Below are 20,240 nucleotides of genomic sequence, written 5' to 3' on the forward strand. Positions count from 1 at the left end.
CAGTAAGAGGGAGTCGTGGGGAAGCATGTCCACTCGCGCAGGCAGGACACCTGGCCAGCCGTGCTCCGAAGGGGCCGCTTGCCCCACTACAGTCTCGAAGCAGCCGGGAAGGCTCCAGATGGGACATTCCGGAAGGGCCAGCGCTGGTGGCCTCGGAGGAATCTGCTCCCCTCCATCCCTCTGGAGCCCATGGGCTAATTTGGCAGCTGCACCCCCAGACAAGGGAACTGTTCTCAAAGAGAATGGAGACACCTTTGTCAGAGAGACTGTGGAGGACCTTAAAGAGGCAAAGAATAAAAATGCTGAAAGAAGCCAGTCACCAAAGACTACATATTCTATGCTTCCATTTATAGGGAGAGGAATCTATATGGAAAGAAAGTAGGTTGCCGGGGCGGAGGGCGGGTGGTGGCAGAGAAACCTAAAGGGTGGGAGGTTTTTTTGGGGTGGGGGGAGATGAACGGTTCTAAAATCGACTGTGATTATGAGTGAATTGTATGGTATGAGAAGCACAGCTCAGTAAAGCTGGTATTAACAACAGGAGCGCCTGGCTGGCTCAGTGGGTAGAGCATGAGACTGCTGATCTCGGGGTCGTGAGTTTGAGCCCCACATTGGGCGTAGAGATTTCTAAAATAAATAAATAAACTTTAAAACACACACACACACACCTGACAGTCTTCTTAAAAACAACAGCAAACAACAACAGAAAGCTGCACTGGCTCTAAACTTCCTCCTCGGGTTCCTCTAAGAACGCCAGAGCCAACACCATCACTCTAAGGGCTGTGCTCGTTTCACAACAATTCATTAAAGAGCATTTCCTCGATGCCAGGAAAAGACCCTTTGATGTCCATCCCTAGCCCTCCTCGGAATTCTTATCTGGTTAGAGGAGGGGAATGCATAGTAAAGGCTCCGCTTTCTTGCCTAGCCGGGCACCCTTGCTAATTTCCTTGTCTCCACGTTACTATGGCAACAGAAAGCTTCCACCGAGAGCTTCTGGGGTGTGTCCAAAGGGACTGCAATCTGGACCCAGTGTGGTTGCAGCCCCACTGCCCAGTAGCTCCCGGGCGCTGGCTGCCCCCCTGACGGCTGGGACAGCCCGTGATCCCGTGAAGCAGGGAAATCGGAGAAGGGGAAGGAGGCAGACAGGGGGTCCTGTAGGTCCGCACACCAGGCTGGCTTAGTGGCCATCCTGAGTCACCATCACCATGCAGGAAGAGGAGAGGGTGTTAGGCACATCTTTTAGAGGCTGTGATCTAAAATGGCATCTTGAGCACCTGAGCTGGTCTCCATTGTCGGCATGACCATATTTTTAGGTAGGAGGAGGCAGCTTCTCCGGCCAATGAGAGTAACACGGCTGGAGGGCTTTCATGAAACATCTGGGGGAAAGGCAGCGGGCAACTGGGAGCCCAGTGTTGTGGCAGGTTAGTCTCACACCTGCAGAAGCTTCCTACCCCCGCAAGACTTGGCCAAAGGGCCCTGAAGTCCATGCTGTTGGGCTGTCAGATGGAACCACTGGGATTGAGGAGGGGCAGGTGCAGTGGGTGCTGGATAAGCAGCCTCCAAGATGGCCCCTAATGATTTTCACCTCCGGCTGAAGTTTAGGCAGTCCCCTTCCACACTGTACCTAGGTTGCTCTGTGTTGTGACCCATACAGTTCAGACAGTATGTGACTTCCAAAGCTATGTCGTAAAGGACGTCATGTTCTCGGATCACACATAGTGGGGGAAGCCGTCATGTTGGCAGGGCACCCAGACAGCCCTACGGAGTGATCCACGTGGAGAAAAACTGAACCCCCTGCCCACCAGCCAGCACCAACCTGCCAGCCGCCTAAGCAAGCCACCTTGGAAATGGCTCCTCAGCCCAGTCAAGCCTTCAGGTGACTGTAGCCCCAGCCAACATGGCAATCTTGAGAGAGATCCTCAGTCAAAACTATCCCACTAAGCTGTTCCTGGATTCTTGACACACACAAACTATGTAAAATAATACATTTGTATTGTTGTGTTAAGCTGCTAAATTTGGGCACTATTTGTTACACAGCAGTGGATAACTGATACAGAGTAGATCCAGCTGCCCCTAGGATAGCCAGAAATTGTCAAGAGAAGAAAAGATGGTTTTATTAAGATTTTCCCTCCTTGGGATGCCTGGGTGGCTCAGTCGTTTAAGCGTGTGCCTTCAGCTCAGGTCATGATCCCAGGGTCCTGGGATCGAGTCCCACATTGGGCTCCTTGCTCAGTGGGGAGCCTGCTTCTCAGTCTGCCTGCTGCCCCCCTCTGCTTATTCTCTCTCTCTCTGACAAATAAATACAATCTTTAAAAAAAAAAAAAAAAAGATTTTCCCTCCTTGCTCCTCATGCCCCTCCCCAAAGTACTTTTACAAAAGAAAGTGATGTGTTGGTGAACAGAGTCTACAGACTCGGATTTGTGTCCAGGCTCTGCCCTTGCCCTCTATGCACCTCAGTTTCTCCCCCTATAAAACTGAAGAGCTAAAGCACAACCTGTCAGCCCTGAAATCATAGGGTCTGAGGGTGGTTAAAACTATAAGTTTCAACTCAGGAAGACTGGTTGTGAACCCTGGCTCTGCCACCTGCTTGCTGTGTGACTCAAGCTAATTACTTAACTTCACTGAGCCTCAGTTTCACCTTCTGTAAAGAGGGCTTAATGATCTCTACTTCATGGCATTGTTACCAAAATCCAATAAAACAATACACATAAATTACTTAGTACACGGTAAGTGCTTAAAAAGTGGTCGTCACCACTACCAGTGATGAGATAGTGGGACAGGTACAATTATTTCCCCTTATAGTCAAGATACAGGAGGATCAGAAGGGTTGGAGGACTTTATTGGTCTAGAGCAGGCCCAGGCATGGTTGTTTTTTTAAAAGCTCCCCAGGTGATTGATTCTTTGAGAAACTCTGCCCTAGAGAAACTTCCACACACATGCCAAAAAATCATACAAGAATTTCACTGCCATGTGTTTGTAATTGAAAAGGACTTGATTTTGGCTCAGGTCATGATCTCAGGGTCGTGGGATCGAGCTCCCCGTTTAGCATGGAGTCTGCTTGAGATTCTCTCTCCCTCTCCCTCTGCCCCTCCGCTTGTGTTCTCTGTCTCTAAAATAAATAAATAAATAAATAAATAAGTTAAAAAAATAGATTATATTACCAATGCCCTGGAGCCCTAGTCATGCTCTCCCCTGTCACTTTCCCTTCCTTCCCTCCCAGAGATAATCACCATCTTGAATTTGTTGCTTATTACATCCATACCATGGCCTCTTGTTTTTAACCGTACGTATATACTCCTAAATAATATATAGTGATGTTCTGCATGCTTTTACATGTTATATATACATTGTGTATCCTCCTGCATTTTTTTTTTTTTTTTTTGGTTTGGCGTTATATTTCAGAGGGTTATATTCACATTGATACAGCTAGTTCTGGCTCAGTAATCATACACTGCTGGGTCTTATCGCACTTACAATTTATTTCCCATTTACCTGTTGATAGGTATTTGGATCATTTCTAGTCCTTTTCTTTTTTTTTTCCTTTTTAAAGATTTTATTTGTTCATTTGAGAGAAAGAGAGAGGGAGAGAGAGAGAGCACAAGCAGGGGGAGAGGCAGAGGGAGAAGCAGACTCCCCGCTGAGCCGGGAGCCAGACGAGGGACTCAATCCCAGAACTTGGAGATCATGCCCCGAGCCGAAGGCAGACGCTTAACCGACTGAGTCACCCAGGCGCCCCAATATGATATTTCTTAAACTGGGGGGCAGGCACACAGGTACTCATTTTATTATCTATACCTTCTGGATGTCTGAAATACTTCATAATTTAAAAATAGACATGCATAAAAAATATCTAGTATAATTGTGCATGGGAATTTTTTTCTTATTGTTTACTTGTGCCTTCTTATTATATCTGTGATCCCATTTTGCTTTTAGGAAATAAAATGGTTGTAATAACACTGTAAGGTGACGGACACTAACTGCACTCTCCGTGGTGACCACTGAGTGATGTCCAGAATTGTCAAATCACTCTGTCGTGCACCCAAAACTTACATAATATTGTATGCCAACCATACTTCAATTTAAAAAAAGAAAGAAAGAAAGTAGTTGGTTATTTTGACTATTTAACAAGAAAAGAAGCAGTTATGTTTAATTTTTTTGAAAGTAAGAAAAATCACTTCCCCAAGTGATTTGCTCTGGAAACAACACTTATTTGCATGTCTGAGATCATCCTGAATCCAGAGCAGGAGCCCTGGGCCCAAGGACACCTCCAGGGCGGTGTTCCCCCAAACCCTGCCTCTTGGGGATGCCCCAGGCACTGGGGCATGACCCCACTGGGTATGCAAACCGAAGATGTCAGTAGTCAGGAAGAAGGACTGCGGAGGGGGTGGGGGGGCGGGCCTCTTCAACAGCAGCTCTAAGTTAGAAGGAGAAAAAAAAATTCAAGCCAGCTGGGAAATGAGAGGCACCTGGGAGTGGGGGGAGGGGACCAGTATGGTGCATTTTCTTTTACGTGAAGTTGCGTCATTCCGGAGCCATTTCAAGGCAATAGAACCTCCAGTTGGGGAGTTTTGTGTTTCTTAAGCAATAGAATCCGACTCTGCCAGCAAGCAGCGCTTGACTGCTGTTTCTTAAAGATGTACAAGGGTTGGTTTGGTTTGGTTTGGTTTGGTTTGGCATAATGGACACATTTCCCAAGCAGCCACTTTCCAGGTTGTCAAGTGTCAAGATAAGCTTTTAGAGAACTCCTCCGTGGGCCGCGAGGAGGCCATTTCCACCCAATACGGAATGCTTAAGGTGGGGCAAGCCAACTTTTGACTATCGCTTCAAGGACCAAAGTATTTTGTGCATTCAACGCAGCTGAACGCAGACGAGAAAATTGAGATCTCCTGACAAAGAGATTGTAGGGGGGGAGTGATGCCCGGTGAATTACTGCCCCCTGGTGGCCACAGGCAGTGGTGCGATCAGCTGCCGAGAGAGGCATTTGTGATGCTCCATCCTGTGTTCCCAGCCACCATCTCCCGCCCCTTTTAAAAGCCTAAAACAGGGATTACGGTCTGGCAGCCCTCCGTAGCCAGTGCGCAGATACGCCAACTGTTTAAAAATCTGGAGAGTTTGCTTAAAAATCTAGGCCTGACATTTCTTTTGAAAAATTAGAAAATCTGCCAACTTTCGGACGTAATATATATATATATATATATTTTTTTTTTACACAATAAATGTGGGCTAGAGCTTAGAAGCTGCCCACTTTGGATAAGGCAGGTACTCTCACCTTCTCCACACTCCCCACCTCCCCCTGTTGTCTCATGCCCAGGTAGTTTAACTCGTAGATGGTTCTTGTGTCGCTTCTGGGTTTGCTACCTATAATTCTAAGCTCATTGAAGAGGTGACACTGGCACCTCGGAATGTGGAAAGTGGATGCTGCCTTTATTTCTTTTAATTTTTTTCTTTTTATTTTTTTTTAAAGATTTTATTTATTTGAAACAGCGAGTGTGCACGAGCAGGGGTGAGGGGCAGAGGGAGAGGGAGAGCAGGGAGCCTGACGTGGGGCTCGATCCCAGCACCCTGGGATCATGACCTGAGCTGAAGGCAGATGCTTAACCGACTGAGCCACCCAGGCGCCCCCGGATGGTGCCTTTATAAGCAGATGATGACGTCACCTTATGCCTGGGAGGGGCAGAAGTCCACAAGCCCCAGGACAGCCAGTTCAGTGGGGTAAGTGACCGGCTCCAGGACACACAGCTTGGGCAGCGGTTACTAGACACAAACAGGAAGCACAGCCCGAGCTGTTTGGTCCTTCACCTTGCAATGCCCCTGCCCCCGCCCCTGCCCCCATGGTGTCTTTTATGACAGCGCACTCCTGGCTGTAGGTCAGTGGCTTCCCTCAACTGGAAGCAGACTGACACCTATGAAAGGACATGGAGTCATTCCCCAGTGACTCGAGCCACCTGAAGCTCTGACAGTTTCTTCTGCGAATAACAACCCAGCGATGACTTTGTGTCTTGTCTAGGAATAACTGCAACAGCAGATACGTATCAAATGTCTGCTTTGCGCCAGACATGTAGGCTCTCACTCCCCCTCACACAAAACCCTCTGAGGAGGCAGTGTCACCGCACTGTCCCCGTTTTACAGAAAAGCAGACGGCACCAGTGGCATCAAGTCACTTGCTAAATGTAACTCCGTTTTCCGGTGGCAGAGCTGGTACCGGACCCCAGGGCTGTGCGGCTCCGGTGGCGGCACCCACAACCACCGCCTGACAGCGGCGCCCAAGGGGGATGTGTGTCACGGAGGAGGTCAGATCCTGAAGAGTCGGACCTTCCGCAGATCCTGAACCTGAGGCCAAAGGCGAAGTCGGCTGTTTGTCCCCATTTTACAAATGGAAAAACTGAGGCTTGGAATAACACCCAAGGTCACACAGAGCTTAGGTGACGAAGTCCGGACTGAAGCCGGGGTCTCTCCGCCTCCAGAGTCAATAGGGCTAACATCTTATCGCTTAGCATTCCTGGATGTTGCATTTCAATATCTGTGAACGAGGATGGGGGTTTCAGCTCTCTGCTTCAGGGAAAAATCCCAGTCTCTCTGGGAAGATAATAAACCAGCCAGTTCCTTCTCGAGTGGATGCAAATTAAAAGGTTTGGGAGGAAAAGGGAAAGAGGTGAGAAAGACGGGGAAGTGTCAACCCTGATGTCACAGAGTCGGGACGAAGAACAGGAGCTCTGAAGTCAGACTAACAGGGTGCGGAGCATCCTCATTTTCCACCTAAGGACACGGAGGGCCAGGAGAGTGGCCCCCAGACGAGGAGCAGAAGGACAGCACTTCACGGCAGGCGGAACTGCGAGTTTCCGGTCGCGGAACCTATCGTGCCCCCAAATCGCCGCGCGCGGGTTTTCCGCCCGCTACTCCCGCTTGTCGCCCTGGCCCCGCCCCTCCGGTTGCCTATTGGCTGCTGCAGGCACGAGACCAACACAGGAGCCAGCCAATGGGGGTGACCCACGGCGCGTCTTTCCCGGGGAAGCCGACACAGACGCTAGAACCCGGAAGTGCGAGGGGAGGACAAGTCGGGGAAACCAATCCGCCGCGACGAGGATGGCGGGCCGACCAATGGCGAGTCGCCGGGGGCGGGGCCACAAGGCCGGCGGCGGAGCAGGGCCTGGGAGCGGGTGGGAGCGGGTGGCAGCGGAACCTCCGAGCCCCTGGAAGGCGGCGGCAGGGTCGGGCAGCAGCGCGCGGTAGGAGGGGGCGAGCCCTAGGGGCTCGGAAGGAGCGAGCTGGGCAGGGGGCAGCGGGGAAGTGAGCCCTGAGCGGGATTCAGAGGGACCTAAGTCGAGCCACATCGCCCCTCTGGGCCTCAGTTTCCCCCTTCCTAGGGTAGTGAGGAGTGAGACGTTCGCATCTCGTGCCTCCCCCCGCGCAGACCCGGGTCCCTGGCGAACTCCAGCCCCGCCGCGGATCCCGTCCCTCCGGGAGCCTCCCAGAGCACCTGGACGAAGCAGTGACCCATACCCTCTTCTAAACCCCCACAGCACGCCCAGCGTACCCCGGTTAGAGCGCAGACCAAGCCATTTCAGGTGTATCAGCGAGCCAGGCTCCATTAGACTCTGAGCCCTGGGCGATCAGAAACCTAATCAGTCACTTCTGGGTCTTGGAGGCCCAGCACCGGGAGCAGGCTGGAGCAGGGATGCATGGGCCCTGGTTGGGAACAAGGTAGAGGTTAAGACCTGGATAGTCTTCCCAGAAGCACTGGGAATTCATTCTTGATGCTTCTGTTTACTAGCTTGGCCTTCTAGAAACTGACTTACTCTGCTTTAGTTTCTCTTGTCCGTAAAATGGAGTTGGGGGTAGCTCCTTCATAAGGTGTTAATGATTGAGATAACGCGTGGCTAGCACTCAGCTTAGTGCTCAGTACACCACAGTTGCCCAATAAATGCTTATTGTTAGCATAATGGTGCTTGCATACCTGACCCCTCCACTCCCACTGCCAGCCCAAAGCACATGCCCACTGTCGTGTGGAGGGTGAGTGCTCACCCACTCTGGCCCACAGCTTAAGTTCCCTTTGAGATGCTTGGACTGTCCAAGCTCTAGGTAAAATCCTTACTGGACAGGTCAGGGAAGGAAGGCCAGAGAGGGGAGCAGCACTGTGGCTAATACCAGGATGTGGGCATGAAGAGGCGGCCACCAAACAGTTGTGCATATCAAAGACTAGACCTCAGAACTGCCTTGGCCAATCTGGATATGTGTGTGGGCACAGATCTGTGGTCAAGGGAGGGGACTTTAGAGCCATGGGTTCCTGAATTCAAGTCCTAAGGCTGTCACTTACTCACTGGGTGACTTTGGGCAAGGGCCTTCATCTCTCTGAGCCTGTTTCCTCATCTGGAGAAGTGGGATGACGGTAACATCAGCTCCTGTTGAAGACTGCAAGAGATAGTATGTGTGAGGTCCTTAGTGCTTACCAGGGCCGGGCACACAGTAAGCGCTCAATAAGTGTTGAGTGCAGTGGCATTACTTTTCAGAGTCACGGCGCCCTGGAAGTGGCAACCGTCCTCCAGGCTGGCCCCTCCCCATTTAAATCTACTTCCTGCCTTGCCCCAACCCCCGGGTCATAGTGATAGGAGGTGTGGGGGCCTCCAACCCCCCGCTGAATTCAGAAACCTATCTTGAACGTGTCCCCTTCCCCTGCCTCATCTACAACTCTTGGTTCCCCGCAGATCCTGCTCTCAGGCAACTGAATATGTGCAGGGTACCCACCCCTGAGTCCAGATGACACTCGTGCTGATGGCTTCAGTGATGGCAGTGACTGAACCAAAATGGGTCTCCGTCTGGGGCCGCTTCCTGTGGGTGATGCTGCTGAGCATGGTGTTGGGGTCCCTGCTGGCGCTGCTGCTGCCACTGGGGGCCTTAGAAGAGCAATGTCTGACCGTGCTCAAAGGCTTCTACCTGCTCAGGAGCAAGTTGGACAGGGTGCAGCATGCCGTCACCAAGTGTAGCAGCCCGTCCACAGAGCTCAGTGTCACCTCCGGAGATGCACCACCGCTGGCGGTCAAGACCAAGGCCTCTCCAGGTAAGGCAGACCGGCCAGCTCTCCTCACCACTCCTTAATTGGGTAAGTCCGCCCCGAGCTCCCAGTCTAGACAAGCTGACAACTGGCCAAGATAACAGCATCACCAGCACGGTGGTGGGAAACTGGGCACACCTGGCGGGCTCCCTGGAGGGAATGCCTGAGCTGAGACCCCAGTGTAAATAGGAAAATGTCCCAAAGGAAAAGGCATGAGAGGCAAGTGCACCAGGCAGAAACCAGAGGGTGAGAGAGCCTGCGCATGTGACGAAAAGCAGCCCCGTGTGTGGGTGGAGGGGCTGATGAGGGAGGGCTAGATCTAGAGCAGTTTCTCTCCCTCCGCACTGTCCTCTGGGGTGCACTGTAGGATACTGAGCAGCATCCTTGGGCTGTACCCACTGGATGCCAGTAGCATCCCACCCCCCACCCCACCCCCGCGACAACCCAACATGTCTTCAGACACTGCCAACTGTCGCCTGGGGGGTGGGGAACAAAATCACCCCTGGTTGAGAACCACTGGGTTAAAAGATTTAAAGAACAGCCCAGGGATGGGGAATCCTCCGGAGCCTAGCACCAGGGGGGGAACTGTTACCAGCCTAGGCCTGAAGGGACAGGGGCCAGGGCCAGCATCACCGGGACTGAGCCAGGACAGCAGAGAACTGAGAATATGGGAGAGCCACCTAACAGGAGCCGCGGCCACAGCCACTCACTCGGGCACTCAGAAGGCAGGGGGCCAGGGAGTCCAGGTGGTACTTCCAGGGTACAGAGAATGGCTCTGGGGACACACAGACAAAAACCAGCTGCAGGGCACAAATGCATCCATAGTGTAGAGTGAGTAGAGGGACTAGAATGAGCCCCCCTGAAGGGCCAGCACAGGGGACAGCTCTCCTGAACATCCTTTGCCCTTCCCACTCTCCCACCAACGCTTCTCTGGCTCTTTTCTAGCTGGTAAGTTGGAAGCCAAAGCAGCTCTGAACCAAGCCCTGGAGATGAAACGCCAAGGCAAGCGGGAGAAAGCCCACAAGCTCTTCCTGCACGCCCTCAAAATGGACCCAGACTTCGTGGATGCACTCAACGAGTTTGGCATCTTTTCAGAAGAGGACAAGGACATCATCCAGGCGGATTACTTATACACCAGAGCGTTGACCATCTCGCCCTACCATGAGAAAGCGCTGGTCAACCGGGACCGGACGCTGCCGCTGGTCGAGGAGATCGACCAGAGGTATTTTAGCATCATCGACAGCAAAGTGAAGAAGGTCATGTCCATCCCCAAGGGCAACTCTGCGCTGCGCAGAGTCATGGAGGAAACCTACTACCATCACATCTACCACACAGTCGCGATCGAGGGCAACACCCTCACCCTTTCGGAAATCAGGCACATCCTGGAGACCCGCTACGCCGTGCCAGGGAAAAGCCTGGAGGAGCAGAACGAGGTTATCGGCATGCACGCAGCAATGACGTACATCAACACAACGCTAGTCTCCCGCATCGGGTCTGTCACCATCAGCGACGTGTTGGAGATCCATAGGCGGGTGCTGGGTTACGTGGATCCAGTGGAAGCTGGCAGGTTTCGGACGACACAGGTCCTCGTGGGACACCACATCCCTCCCCATCCTCAAGATGTGGAAAAGCAGATGCAGGAGTTCATCCAGTGGCTCAACTCCGAGGACGCCATGAATCTGCACCCAGTGGAGTTCGCGGCCTTGGCCCATTATAAATTGGTTTACATCCACCCTTTCATCGATGGCAACGGAAGGACCTCGCGCCTGCTCATGAACCTCATCCTGATGCAGGCGGGCTACCCCCCCATCACCATCCGCAAGGAGCAGAGGTCCGAGTACTACCATGTACTGGAGGTCGCCAATGAAGGCGACGTGAGGCCATTCATCCGCTTCATCGCCAAGTGTACGGAGACCACTCTGGACACCCTGCTCTTTGCCACGACAGAGTACCCGGTGGCACTGCCCGAGGCCACACCCAACCACTCCGGGTTTAAGGAGACACTGCCTGTGAAGCCCTAACCCTGGAAATCCTCCCTTGGTGACAAGGGATGTCCCAAGGAGGGGAAACCCTTAGCATTTCTAGAAACCTAGTTGTCTCCTAAAGCAAAAGGAGACAGAAAAGGAACTTAAACGTTCTTTACCTCCAAATGTTTTAGTTAAAAAAAAAACAAAACCTAAATTATTAAGCCTTATCTCTAAGGTAACTTATAATTCAGCCCAAGGTATTATTTATTTTCTTCTTTGGGGCTAGTAAATGTTGTGTGGCGTCTGCTGTCTGTGCTGGTGTCCCTAAGGAGGGAGGCTTTGGGAGCATCAGTGCTGTGTGTGTGACCAGAACACAGGTTCTGGAGCAGAATTTGCACTCAGGTGGGAAGAGGCCAGAAGTGTGGAAGGAGGTCCAAAAGCCATAGGAGGAGCTCCTCCAAGTGTCCTGTGACTTGACCTGAGAGGTCAGTACTCTTGGGGAGAACCTGGTCCCGGTTTTGAGAAATGACTGAAAGCTTGCTTCTACAAAGAGGCTGGCGGTGTGACTAATTCTCACTGGTAGAGCAAACTTCTGAGAGATGAAATAAAATTAATGTTGACAATTCTAGTTAGATACCTTTCTCATTTCAAGGAAGTCCTTAAGTCATAGTTAGCTCGCAAACTCTAGTGCCAAAGGCTATTATGTCCCCTTATCAAGACTGTTTTTCTAACTAAGAGAATAGGGGAATGGCCAGCTTGGTTTTCTCTGTATGAAATGTTTCTCGCACTTCGTGTGCAGCAACTCAGACCAGATGTTTTAGTCTACAAGTTCTCTGGGTTTGTCACGCAACTGAATCCTACTGCAAATCAGGTACTGTGCAAGTAGCCAAGTCTGCCCTCACCCCCGACTCTGGAGTTGAACATCTTGTGTAGGCAGATATTCAAGAACACATCTGAGAAAACAGTTGCCACGTCAACACCGAATTAGCATTTTTGGTAATGAATTAGAGGGAGTTCCTACTCAAACCAAGGAAAACCTTTCAGCCAGGCAGGATGTGCCCCGTTTGTCATGCAGTCTTCTCCACTTACTGACTTGACCCCCACCTCCCCCAGCCCTTGTACTGTCCCGCGTCCCCTCGGGGAAGCAGAAGAGATTGCCTTGGAGTGGCCTTATTTTTCTGGCATCTTGTAAAATGATAAAATGTCCTATGTGAAAAGGCCAAGTTTCCAAGTCTTCATTCTATGGAAGAAGACTCTTCTCTATCAATAGCATGTCAGCCCAGGTGCTGCTATGACCGCCGCTGTGCTGCTCAGAGTCCAAAGGGCCACGGGTTCCTTTCCCAGTGACGGGGCCCAGGACGTCCAGCGCTGTCGTGCACTTTGTCAGGGTCGGAATGGTGGTGAACACATACAAAGTGTAGTCTCTGACTTGGGAAGTCATACCCTGACAGGAAGGAGGTCACTCTTCTGAGGTAGATGTTTCTATAGTTATTTAACTGTGTAATAGGCACAGAGTAGCTTTCTGAAAGATTAAGAAATCTTTGTGAAGTGGCCCCAAGGGATAGTTATTCAAACCTTTATAAAAAATATTTGCATACTCGTATGCTGCCATGAGGGCTCTCTGCCCCTGAACTCTTCTTTCGTCTTGGTTTTATAAGCACACCGAGGAAGCCTGACAGAAGTGCGTGCTTTGTACGAGAGAGAAACGTGCACTTTAGCTCTGTTGTGAAGGATGTTATTTTAATAGATTACTGACTCTAATAAAGTATTTTATTACATAAAGGCCTGAGACTTCGCTGTCTTATTCAAACGATGTTCCCATCTGTCACAAGGACGAAGGAGGAATCCTTTCGAAACGTTAAGCCCTGTTTGTACTATGGTATGAGGCGCTCATTTCGACAGGGAGGTGAGACGGAACTGTGGGGGTAAGCTACCTACCTGCGCTGGTGGGCCTGAAGCACTGGTCTTCCGCTAACACGCCAGTAACGCAAATGGTGATTCGTGCTTCTCTTTACCATCAGTTCTTGATTTCCTGGGGAAAACACATAAACCCACTCACATGTTCCTGACAGTCCGTCTCTAGGACCGTCCACACCCTGAGCTCAAGTCCGAGCAGGTTCAATTCTGTAATGAGCCTGTGTTGACACGAGAAAGCATGAAGTGAGGGCAGAAGACTGGCCAACACTGAGAGAGGGACGGTGAAACGTGCAGCAGCAGGAAGCAAGCCACGTCAGCCTGGATGGGTGAGGAGATACTTGGGGTTCCTCGGTGGCAGTCCCTGCTTGTCCCTAGTCTGCTCGCCCAACCAACAGGCTTCCGGGGGCGGGGGGAAGTGCCCATTCCAAAGAACACAGGAGGGACCAAGGTTACAGCACACTTCTTCTGGCCACTACGTGAATTTAATTCACAACTAACACCTAACAAAAAATGTTTTGTGAAAAAGAGACAAGGTAGACGGGAACCATCAGATTAAAAGACTTCAGAGGTTTATCAACCGATCCTAACCTCCTGCGGGAGGGGGGATGCACTTACAAAACAACAGGAAACTAGGAATTTGGATAGTTGAGGACATGAAGGCATTATTGCTCGTGTTTCTAGGAGTAATGATAAAACTGTGGCCTGGAGGGCCTTATCTCTTGGAGGCACTCGCTGCAGTCCCCTGGTGGGGGGGGGGCTGCTACCACCATGTCTGACACAGGCCATGATGTAACAGGGAGGGCGGGGGCGGCAGAGATGAAGGCCCCTGTGCTAGAGAGGGATGCTGAAGCTCAAGGACGGGCACATGAGTTCCTTTTGCTCTTCTGTCAACACTTTTGGATGACACTTCCAATTTCCCATAAAAATGTAGTAAAGCCTGATGCACAAAAACTTAAAAACCAATTGAAGTGGGTTGATTTCTAGCACGCATGAAAGCATTTCCTGATTTCTTCCCCCAGAGTGTCTTTATAAAAAAGTCCTTTTCCCTACTGAACTGGCAACATGGCTTTTAAAGCAATAAATATTTGATAAGAGATGAGATGTTAAAAAAAAAAGCCTAGAAGCTGAAGGGCCAAAACGCAGCAAAGTGAAGTTTAAAACTGAAGAAGACCCATCACAACTGAAATGACTTAAATCAAAGGGACAACAGGATTTGACTTACAAAAGTTCTATTTACACATCTGTTAGGTAAGACAAGTGCACCCATTTTCAAAATACATCCATGTTTGAATGCACATCTGAGTACCATTCAGCAAGAAGTTTTGAAGAGAACTTCAGTTTAATAAACAAAGCTAAGTGGGGAGAATTTAAGTTTGTACTTGACATGGTATTTAAACAAAACCAAAGGGCTGAAACTCAATATTTAGACAAAGAACACAGTTCACTAATCACTAGGCAAAGAAAATGGTCCACAGCAGGTGGCACACAGAACTCCCATATAAAACAAAGGTCACAAATATTTTGCTTTTAGGAAACATAAAACAATGGATTGATGTGTCATTTACAAATACATAATATAAAAACGCACAGCCCCCCCTTGAACAAAAATCCATCAAATGTTTTTTATGTGATTTCCCCTATCCCCACCACCCCTTTACTAAAATAGGCCATTCTGGTGAATTACTAGCATCTGCCATTTTGTCTTTTAAAATTAAAAGAGTGACGGGCACATGAGCTGTGCAGGCTGTAAGAGAAGTGTCTTATAAAAGGGAGTCAGAGCTGGCCGAGAACACTGGGACAAGTGGGTCTCAAAACGGTGTGTTTGAGTTTCACTTCTGTTTCTCACTCTATAAGACACAAAAATAGCTTAAGAAACTACACACTGGGCCCAACCCATGGAGTGATCATTTTCCTCCTATTGCCCTCAATATGAGGGAGTGCTTCAAGCCTCTTTCCTTGGACACCCTCATCCCTTTCTAACCCCGAGGAAAATGCGTAGGAGGGGTGCTGCCCCGGGCCCTTCCATACCCAGAGTATAGCTGGGGGCCGGGTGCTCTTCCTGGCCAGTGTGCAGTAAGGCATTTCCCTTCTAAGGAGTCACGTTCACTTTCTCAGAAGCAACTTGGCAAAATCAGCATTGGACATCTTGGGTGCCTCGGTGGCTGCTGAGGTGGTGACCGCCGGCGGTGGGGCAGGGCCGTTCTCGGCCTGGACGGCTGTCTCGCTCGGGCGCTGCAGGGCACGAGGCAGCAGGGAGAGCTGGGTTCTCCCCTTCCCCCGCCTGGAAGAGCAAACACTGGATGTACGCTTGCAAAGCAACCATTCGCGGCCCCTACTTTATTTGAGAAAATAAGCCAGGATGGTCTTCAATCACCCAAAGTTACAAAGTGAAGACCATACTTTCCGGGCTCATTTCTGTAGTTTGTTAGTAGAGAAGTTTCTCGAAATGTGTAGAGTACCAAGTTAATAGGTGAAGAGTAAAAACCAGAAAAGGGAGATGATCCCTGTTCTCTGTGACTCTAATATGCAAAAACCAGTTCAACAAATTGCCGTTTTCACAATCTTGGAAAAGACCAACCTGTGCAACAGTCACATGTAGGGTGGATAAAAATGCTATCCTCTTTCAGACCTCACCAAACCACCTCACGATTTTGCAGTCTCCTTCCTACCAGGTGAAAAGCTAGCTCTTCTGATTATAGCCAGAGTGTAGACTACCCCGGCAAGCATACGGCTGTCAGGTTCTGAATCCACACGTAAGGATTCTACTGCCAAAGACTTTAATACAATCATTGCCTAGAAACCAACTGACCTCAGATAAATCACATGTGTGAACTGGCAAACACCAGGAAGGGCTGCACTTCCGGGCTTGCACTCTGCATGGAGCTGCTCTGGGGAATGACAGTGAGCATCCCCAGGAACAGCAGGCCCTGGCTTCCCGCCCCAGCTCGCTGCACTAGCAGGACACGAATCCACCACGGTGCCGGCCGGGGCCGAGTTCGGGCAGGGCAGCATGCACACACTTACGCTCCGTAGATCTGCCGAGGCACCATGGCGCCACCTGGAGCTTTCCTTGCCTCCGGCTTCTCTGGAACCTTCCTCTGAGGGGGATTGCTGATGGCCACTTTGATGACATTGTCTTTGACAGTCATGCCATCCATCTTCAGTACAGCCTGGGACGCCTGGGACTCGTTTTCATACTCCACATAGGCCAGGCCCTGAAGAGGCAAGATCCAGAGCCGGATCAGGTGCGGCCCAGCCAGGACCCAACTTCCTGCCTCAGTCCAGAAGCCAGTACTGGGCAGGCACCCCAACATCAGGTTCCTTTCCCCATCACCACCATCCTTTGGCTATAGGTTTATGCACTGGCCCTACTCTTCCTGTTTCTGCAACTGACTGTAACTTCACATAACCTTTGTGAGGTCAGCGTACCTTGTGCTTGCTCAAAAAAAAAAGGAAAAGGTAAGAAAAGATAGGGAGGGAGGGAGGGGAAGGGGGACAGACAGACCAGTATAAATCCAGCAAGAGCAAATGAATGAGGCGAGGCGGCTGGACACAGGGTGAGCCCTCATGTCTGGGCCCTGGCCCCTCCTTACGTCATGCTCTTCAACTCTCCATCAACCCAGAGGGCTGGGGGAAGACAGGTAACCCACACTCGTGCCTAAACAACTACTCAGAATGTGGTACGAAAAGGATCTCGCAGGACACTGAGTGGAGCTAGCGGGAGGACGTGACGGGGTCTCGGACTGGAGGAGGTGCCTAGAGGCCTAGTGAAGAGGCGAGTCTGGGCAGGAGGGTGCACACAGCTAGCGGTCTGCACTGTGGCCCCTGCTAATTCGTGGGACGTTTTCTTTCCCCCAATGCCCTATTATTTTTAGTATAATTAGAAACAGCTTAATCTGACTCCAAATGCACGTAGAGTCAAGTGTCCCTATTGTTCTGTTAACTTGTTTGTTTCTCAGCAAACGAGGAACCCACCCCGAACCTAATAATCTGAACAGATGGAGAACTAGGTTGGCCCGAGCCTCAGGAGGCTGACGCCGTCTGCGCAGACGCTGACCTTCGGTTTGCCTGCCCGGTTGGTAACCAGCCTGATGTCCTTCACGGTGCCATGAGCCTTACAGATCTCTTCTAGTTCTTCTTTAGTGCAGGAAAAAGGCAGGCCTGATACAAACAGCTTGTGCTTCTCCAGGGCAGTGCTGTACCTAAACACCTACAGGAAGAAGGGAGGGAAACGGTCAAACTCCCGTGCCCAACCCAGCGCACCATACCACAGCCGGTACCAGGCTCGGCCACAGGCCTCACCCCAGCCAGAGACCGGAGCCAACTCGGGGTGCTGCCACTGTTAACGGGGTCACCCTGGGCAAGTCACTTAACCTCTCAGAGCACCCCCTTCCTCCCCCGGAACATGGCAGGGATGAAAGCCGCTATTCTCAGAGTTAGGGTGAGGATCTGACAAGGTAACGTAGTGAATACTCCGCATGACCCCTTGCCACTCCCTCAACGTTCAGTGGCAAGTAGCCATCACTGTAATTTCTAATTTTCTCATCACTTGTCAACGAGGGCGAGCTCAAAGTGACCAAGCCCTGAGTCAGGACCTCACCTACCCAGCTCAGAACAGACCCTGGTTAACGTGTGAGTCTAGTTCTTAACAGACTACAGATGTTCCATGTAGATTCTAAATGTTAGTTGCTGCACACAAAAAGCATTCAGGAACCCGACACGAAAGGCGTTTTCTGCACAGACCCACCTTGAAGTCGGGATTTTTGCTCTTATCCACACAGGGGGAAACAAACATCGGCCTCCCTTCCACAGTCTTCCGGTCCAGCTGCAGCGCCTGCAGGGCCGCCTTCTCCTCTTTGAACTCCACATAGCAGTAGCCTCGGAAATCGCCCCGGTTGCTGAAGATGGGGCGGATCTCCGCCACCTCCCCACAGGCCTCAAAGAGCGGCCGGAGCTTCACATCCGGCTCGCCCATGCTGTAGGGCAGGTTGCTGACGAAGACGGTGATGCTGTCCTTGCTGCTGTCGTGGGGCACCTTGGGCACGTCCCTCTTGAGGGCGGCCGCCCTCTCCTTCTGCTTGGAGGGGGCGTCAACGTCTACAGGCGCACTCTTCCCAAAGAGACCTGTTTCTGCCTCTAGGTCCTGTGCTTCCCCGGCTGGAGGAGTGCTGTTCTCCACCTTTCTGCGTTTGGAAGGCTGCTCTACAGGGTGAAAGAAGAAAAGCAGCAACAGTTAATGAACTGCTTCTTCTCTTCGGTGAGCTGCTCGGTGTAAGCCCTCCCCCACTGCGGGACAGCGGGCCTGCGGTGGCTGCACATGACACACCCACTCCTGTCTCTGGAGCCGGGCACACACCGCGCCCTCTGTCAAGTCTTGCCTGACCCACTCACCTTGTCCCCCTACTTTCTGGGCCCCAGGTTCATTCAGGTAAGTGGACTAAATTAAGTGAGGAGGTAACGTAAGTCCCCGCTATCCACTCTTAATTATACAGCTGACCGGGTTTGAGAAGATAAACATAATGTGTTATTTTCTCTTCCTTCTGATTTTTGCAATAACGTTTTCTTTACTCTATTGTAAGCAGACGATATAGAATACATGTAACATATAAAATAGGTGTTAGTCAACTGTTTATGTTATCCTGTTAAGGTTCCCAGTGAACAGTAGGCTGTTAGTAGTTAAGTTTTTGGAGAATCAAAAGGTAAACATGGGTAAACATGGATTTTTGACTGTGTAGGGGGTCAGCACCCTTAAGCCCCAAGGTTCAAGGGTCAATTGCATAAAAGGTCAGGGGATCTCAAAGTTCAGATGGCAAATTCTAGTACCCCTCTCCTAGAAAGCCTGGGGCAGCAAGGGAGGAATGGGGCTTGGGGACTTGCGTTTTTTTTCTGTCTTTTTTTAAGATTTTATTTATTTGAGAGAGAGAAAGCGAGAGTGCGTGCAGGCATGCAAGTTGGGGGAGAATCTCAAGCATGGACCCTGACATGGGGCTCGATCCTGTGACCCTGAGATCATGACCTGCGCTGAAACCAACAGTTGGGACGCTTAACCGACTGAACCCCCAGGCGCCCCTGGGGACTTGCATTTAAACAAGCACCCTAGGTGACTATGACATATGTGCTCCACTCCACAGGCCACACTCTGCAAAGCACTATAATTCCTCTATGTTCACTACTGTCTTGCGTCCTTCAGCAGAGTTTAACAACATTCTACTCCAACCCATCTGCCCCACTGCCTCCAGAGGGTCAGTACTGAAAGCCAGTTGGCATTGGCCCTACTTCCAGACCTTTCCATCAATTCCTCACTGCTTTCCTAATGAAGTCTAACCAATGCACACCGCATTCCAGAGTGGCCCTGAGTGGGCCGGCTAGCTAGCTACTCCAGCCTCACCTACCCCAGCACACAGCCCTCAGCGTGCATCAGGGCTCAAACAGTCATTTGCTGCTCAGAGAAAATTCCAGGGTGTTCTATGCCTCCTGCCTTGCTGACAGTGGCGCTCTGTCTGGTTTACCCTTGCCTTCCTTTGCACTTGACAGTCACCCACTCCTGCCTCCAGATGCTGAGGTACATGAAGTCTTTCCTGCAGGGAGCTGACCCCCCACGGCCTCCTCTGGCCTCCACTATTAATCCAGACTGTCCTCTCCCACAGTCCCAATCATATGCCACTGTGGTCACACGTCACATCTGCCTTCCCTGCTAAACCTGGAGCCCTGAAGGCCAGCGAGCTACCCAGCCATGGTCATTTCTGACGGCCTCAAAAAGGTGCACAAGAAAGGTCCCTCTGTTTGACACCTTTGTACTAGGAAAACGCATGGAGTCTTTGAATGTCTACAAACAATTCTTTCCCTTGCCGGACCCTGCTGAAATAAATCTGACCCACACCTGCCCAGCCCTGAAATGGCAGGGGCGAGAAGCCCTAGTTGGAAACTCCACTGAGTCAAAACCACCCGGCGGGCCGAGCGAGGCAGGTGTCCGTGCAGGCTGCAGTGTGGGATGCGGCAGCCTGAGGGGATGAAGGGCAGGGACAGGGTCAGCCGGGCTGTGGGAGCCCGAACAGGGTGAAGGGAACCCCACAGGGGGCAGGCAGAGAGGGCAATGGCACAGTGGAGGGAGTAGAGCCCGGGTGGACAGGCGGGAGTGGCTGCAGGGCAGTGCCGGGCTCATGGCGGGGAGCCCAAGCACGGGGAGGAGGACGCCCATGTGGACGATGGGCAAGGACAGGAAGGGTGACAGGGCACCATGCGAGCAACTTATTCTCAGCTGGTTCAAGACACAAGTTCTCTGTGCGGTGTCTGTAACTTCTCTGGAAATT

The 20,240-nt window shown here is 51.2% G+C and overlaps 2 protein-coding genes, 1 non-coding gene and 1 pseudogene across 5 annotated transcripts in view; 3 read left to right on the forward strand and 1 right to left on the reverse strand.

Annotated features, from left to right (window-relative positions):
• Positions 1-542: 542 nt before the first annotated feature.
• On the forward strand, positions 543-615 carry TRNAS-GCU (transfer RNA serine (anticodon GCU)). The gene has a single exon. It is a non-coding gene; the product is annotated as a tRNA-Ser (tRNA).
• A 6,515-nt stretch (positions 616-7,130) lies between these two features.
• FICD (FIC domain protein adenylyltransferase) lies at positions 7,131-11,221 on the forward strand. Its single transcript, XM_036116696.2, has 3 exons — positions 7,131-7,223; positions 8,700-9,052; positions 9,992-11,221. The coding sequence occupies exons 2-3, from the start codon at positions 8,752-8,754 to the stop codon at positions 11,065-11,067; spliced, it is 1,377 nt and encodes a 458-aa protein (XP_035972589.2). The 5' UTR covers positions 7,131-7,223; positions 8,700-8,751; the 3' UTR covers positions 11,068-11,221.
• Positions 11,222-12,097: 876 nt separating this feature from the next.
• The window catches only part of SART3 (spliceosome associated factor 3, U4/U6 recycling protein), a 36,268-nt gene continuing 28,125 nt past the window's right edge, over positions 12,098-20,240 (reverse strand). For 2 of the 3 annotated variants that reach the window (XM_036116694.2, XM_036116695.2), the window contains exons 16-19: positions 17,678-18,132; positions 16,988-17,140; positions 15,955-16,145; positions 14,143-15,211 (exon numbers count right to left, since the gene is read on the reverse strand). In XM_036116694.2, coding sequence (XP_035972587.1) covers positions 15,034-15,211; positions 15,955-16,145; positions 16,988-17,140; positions 17,678-18,132 — 977 coding nt within the window. In that variant the 3' untranslated portion in view covers positions 14,143-15,033. Of the gene's footprint in view, positions 13,046-14,142; positions 15,212-15,954; positions 16,146-16,987; positions 17,141-17,677; positions 18,133-20,240 lie in introns of those variants that run through there. The other variant, XR_004924929.2, reaches the window with a different exon arrangement.
• On the forward strand, positions 15,321-15,419 carry LOC144379970 (small nucleolar RNA U3; annotated as a pseudogene).

Source organism: Halichoerus grypus, chromosome 13 (genome assembly GCF_964656455.1).
Source record: "Halichoerus grypus chromosome 13, mHalGry1.hap1.1, whole genome shotgun sequence".
Taxonomy (NCBI): Eukaryota; Metazoa; Chordata; class Mammalia; order Carnivora; family Phocidae; genus Halichoerus; species Halichoerus grypus.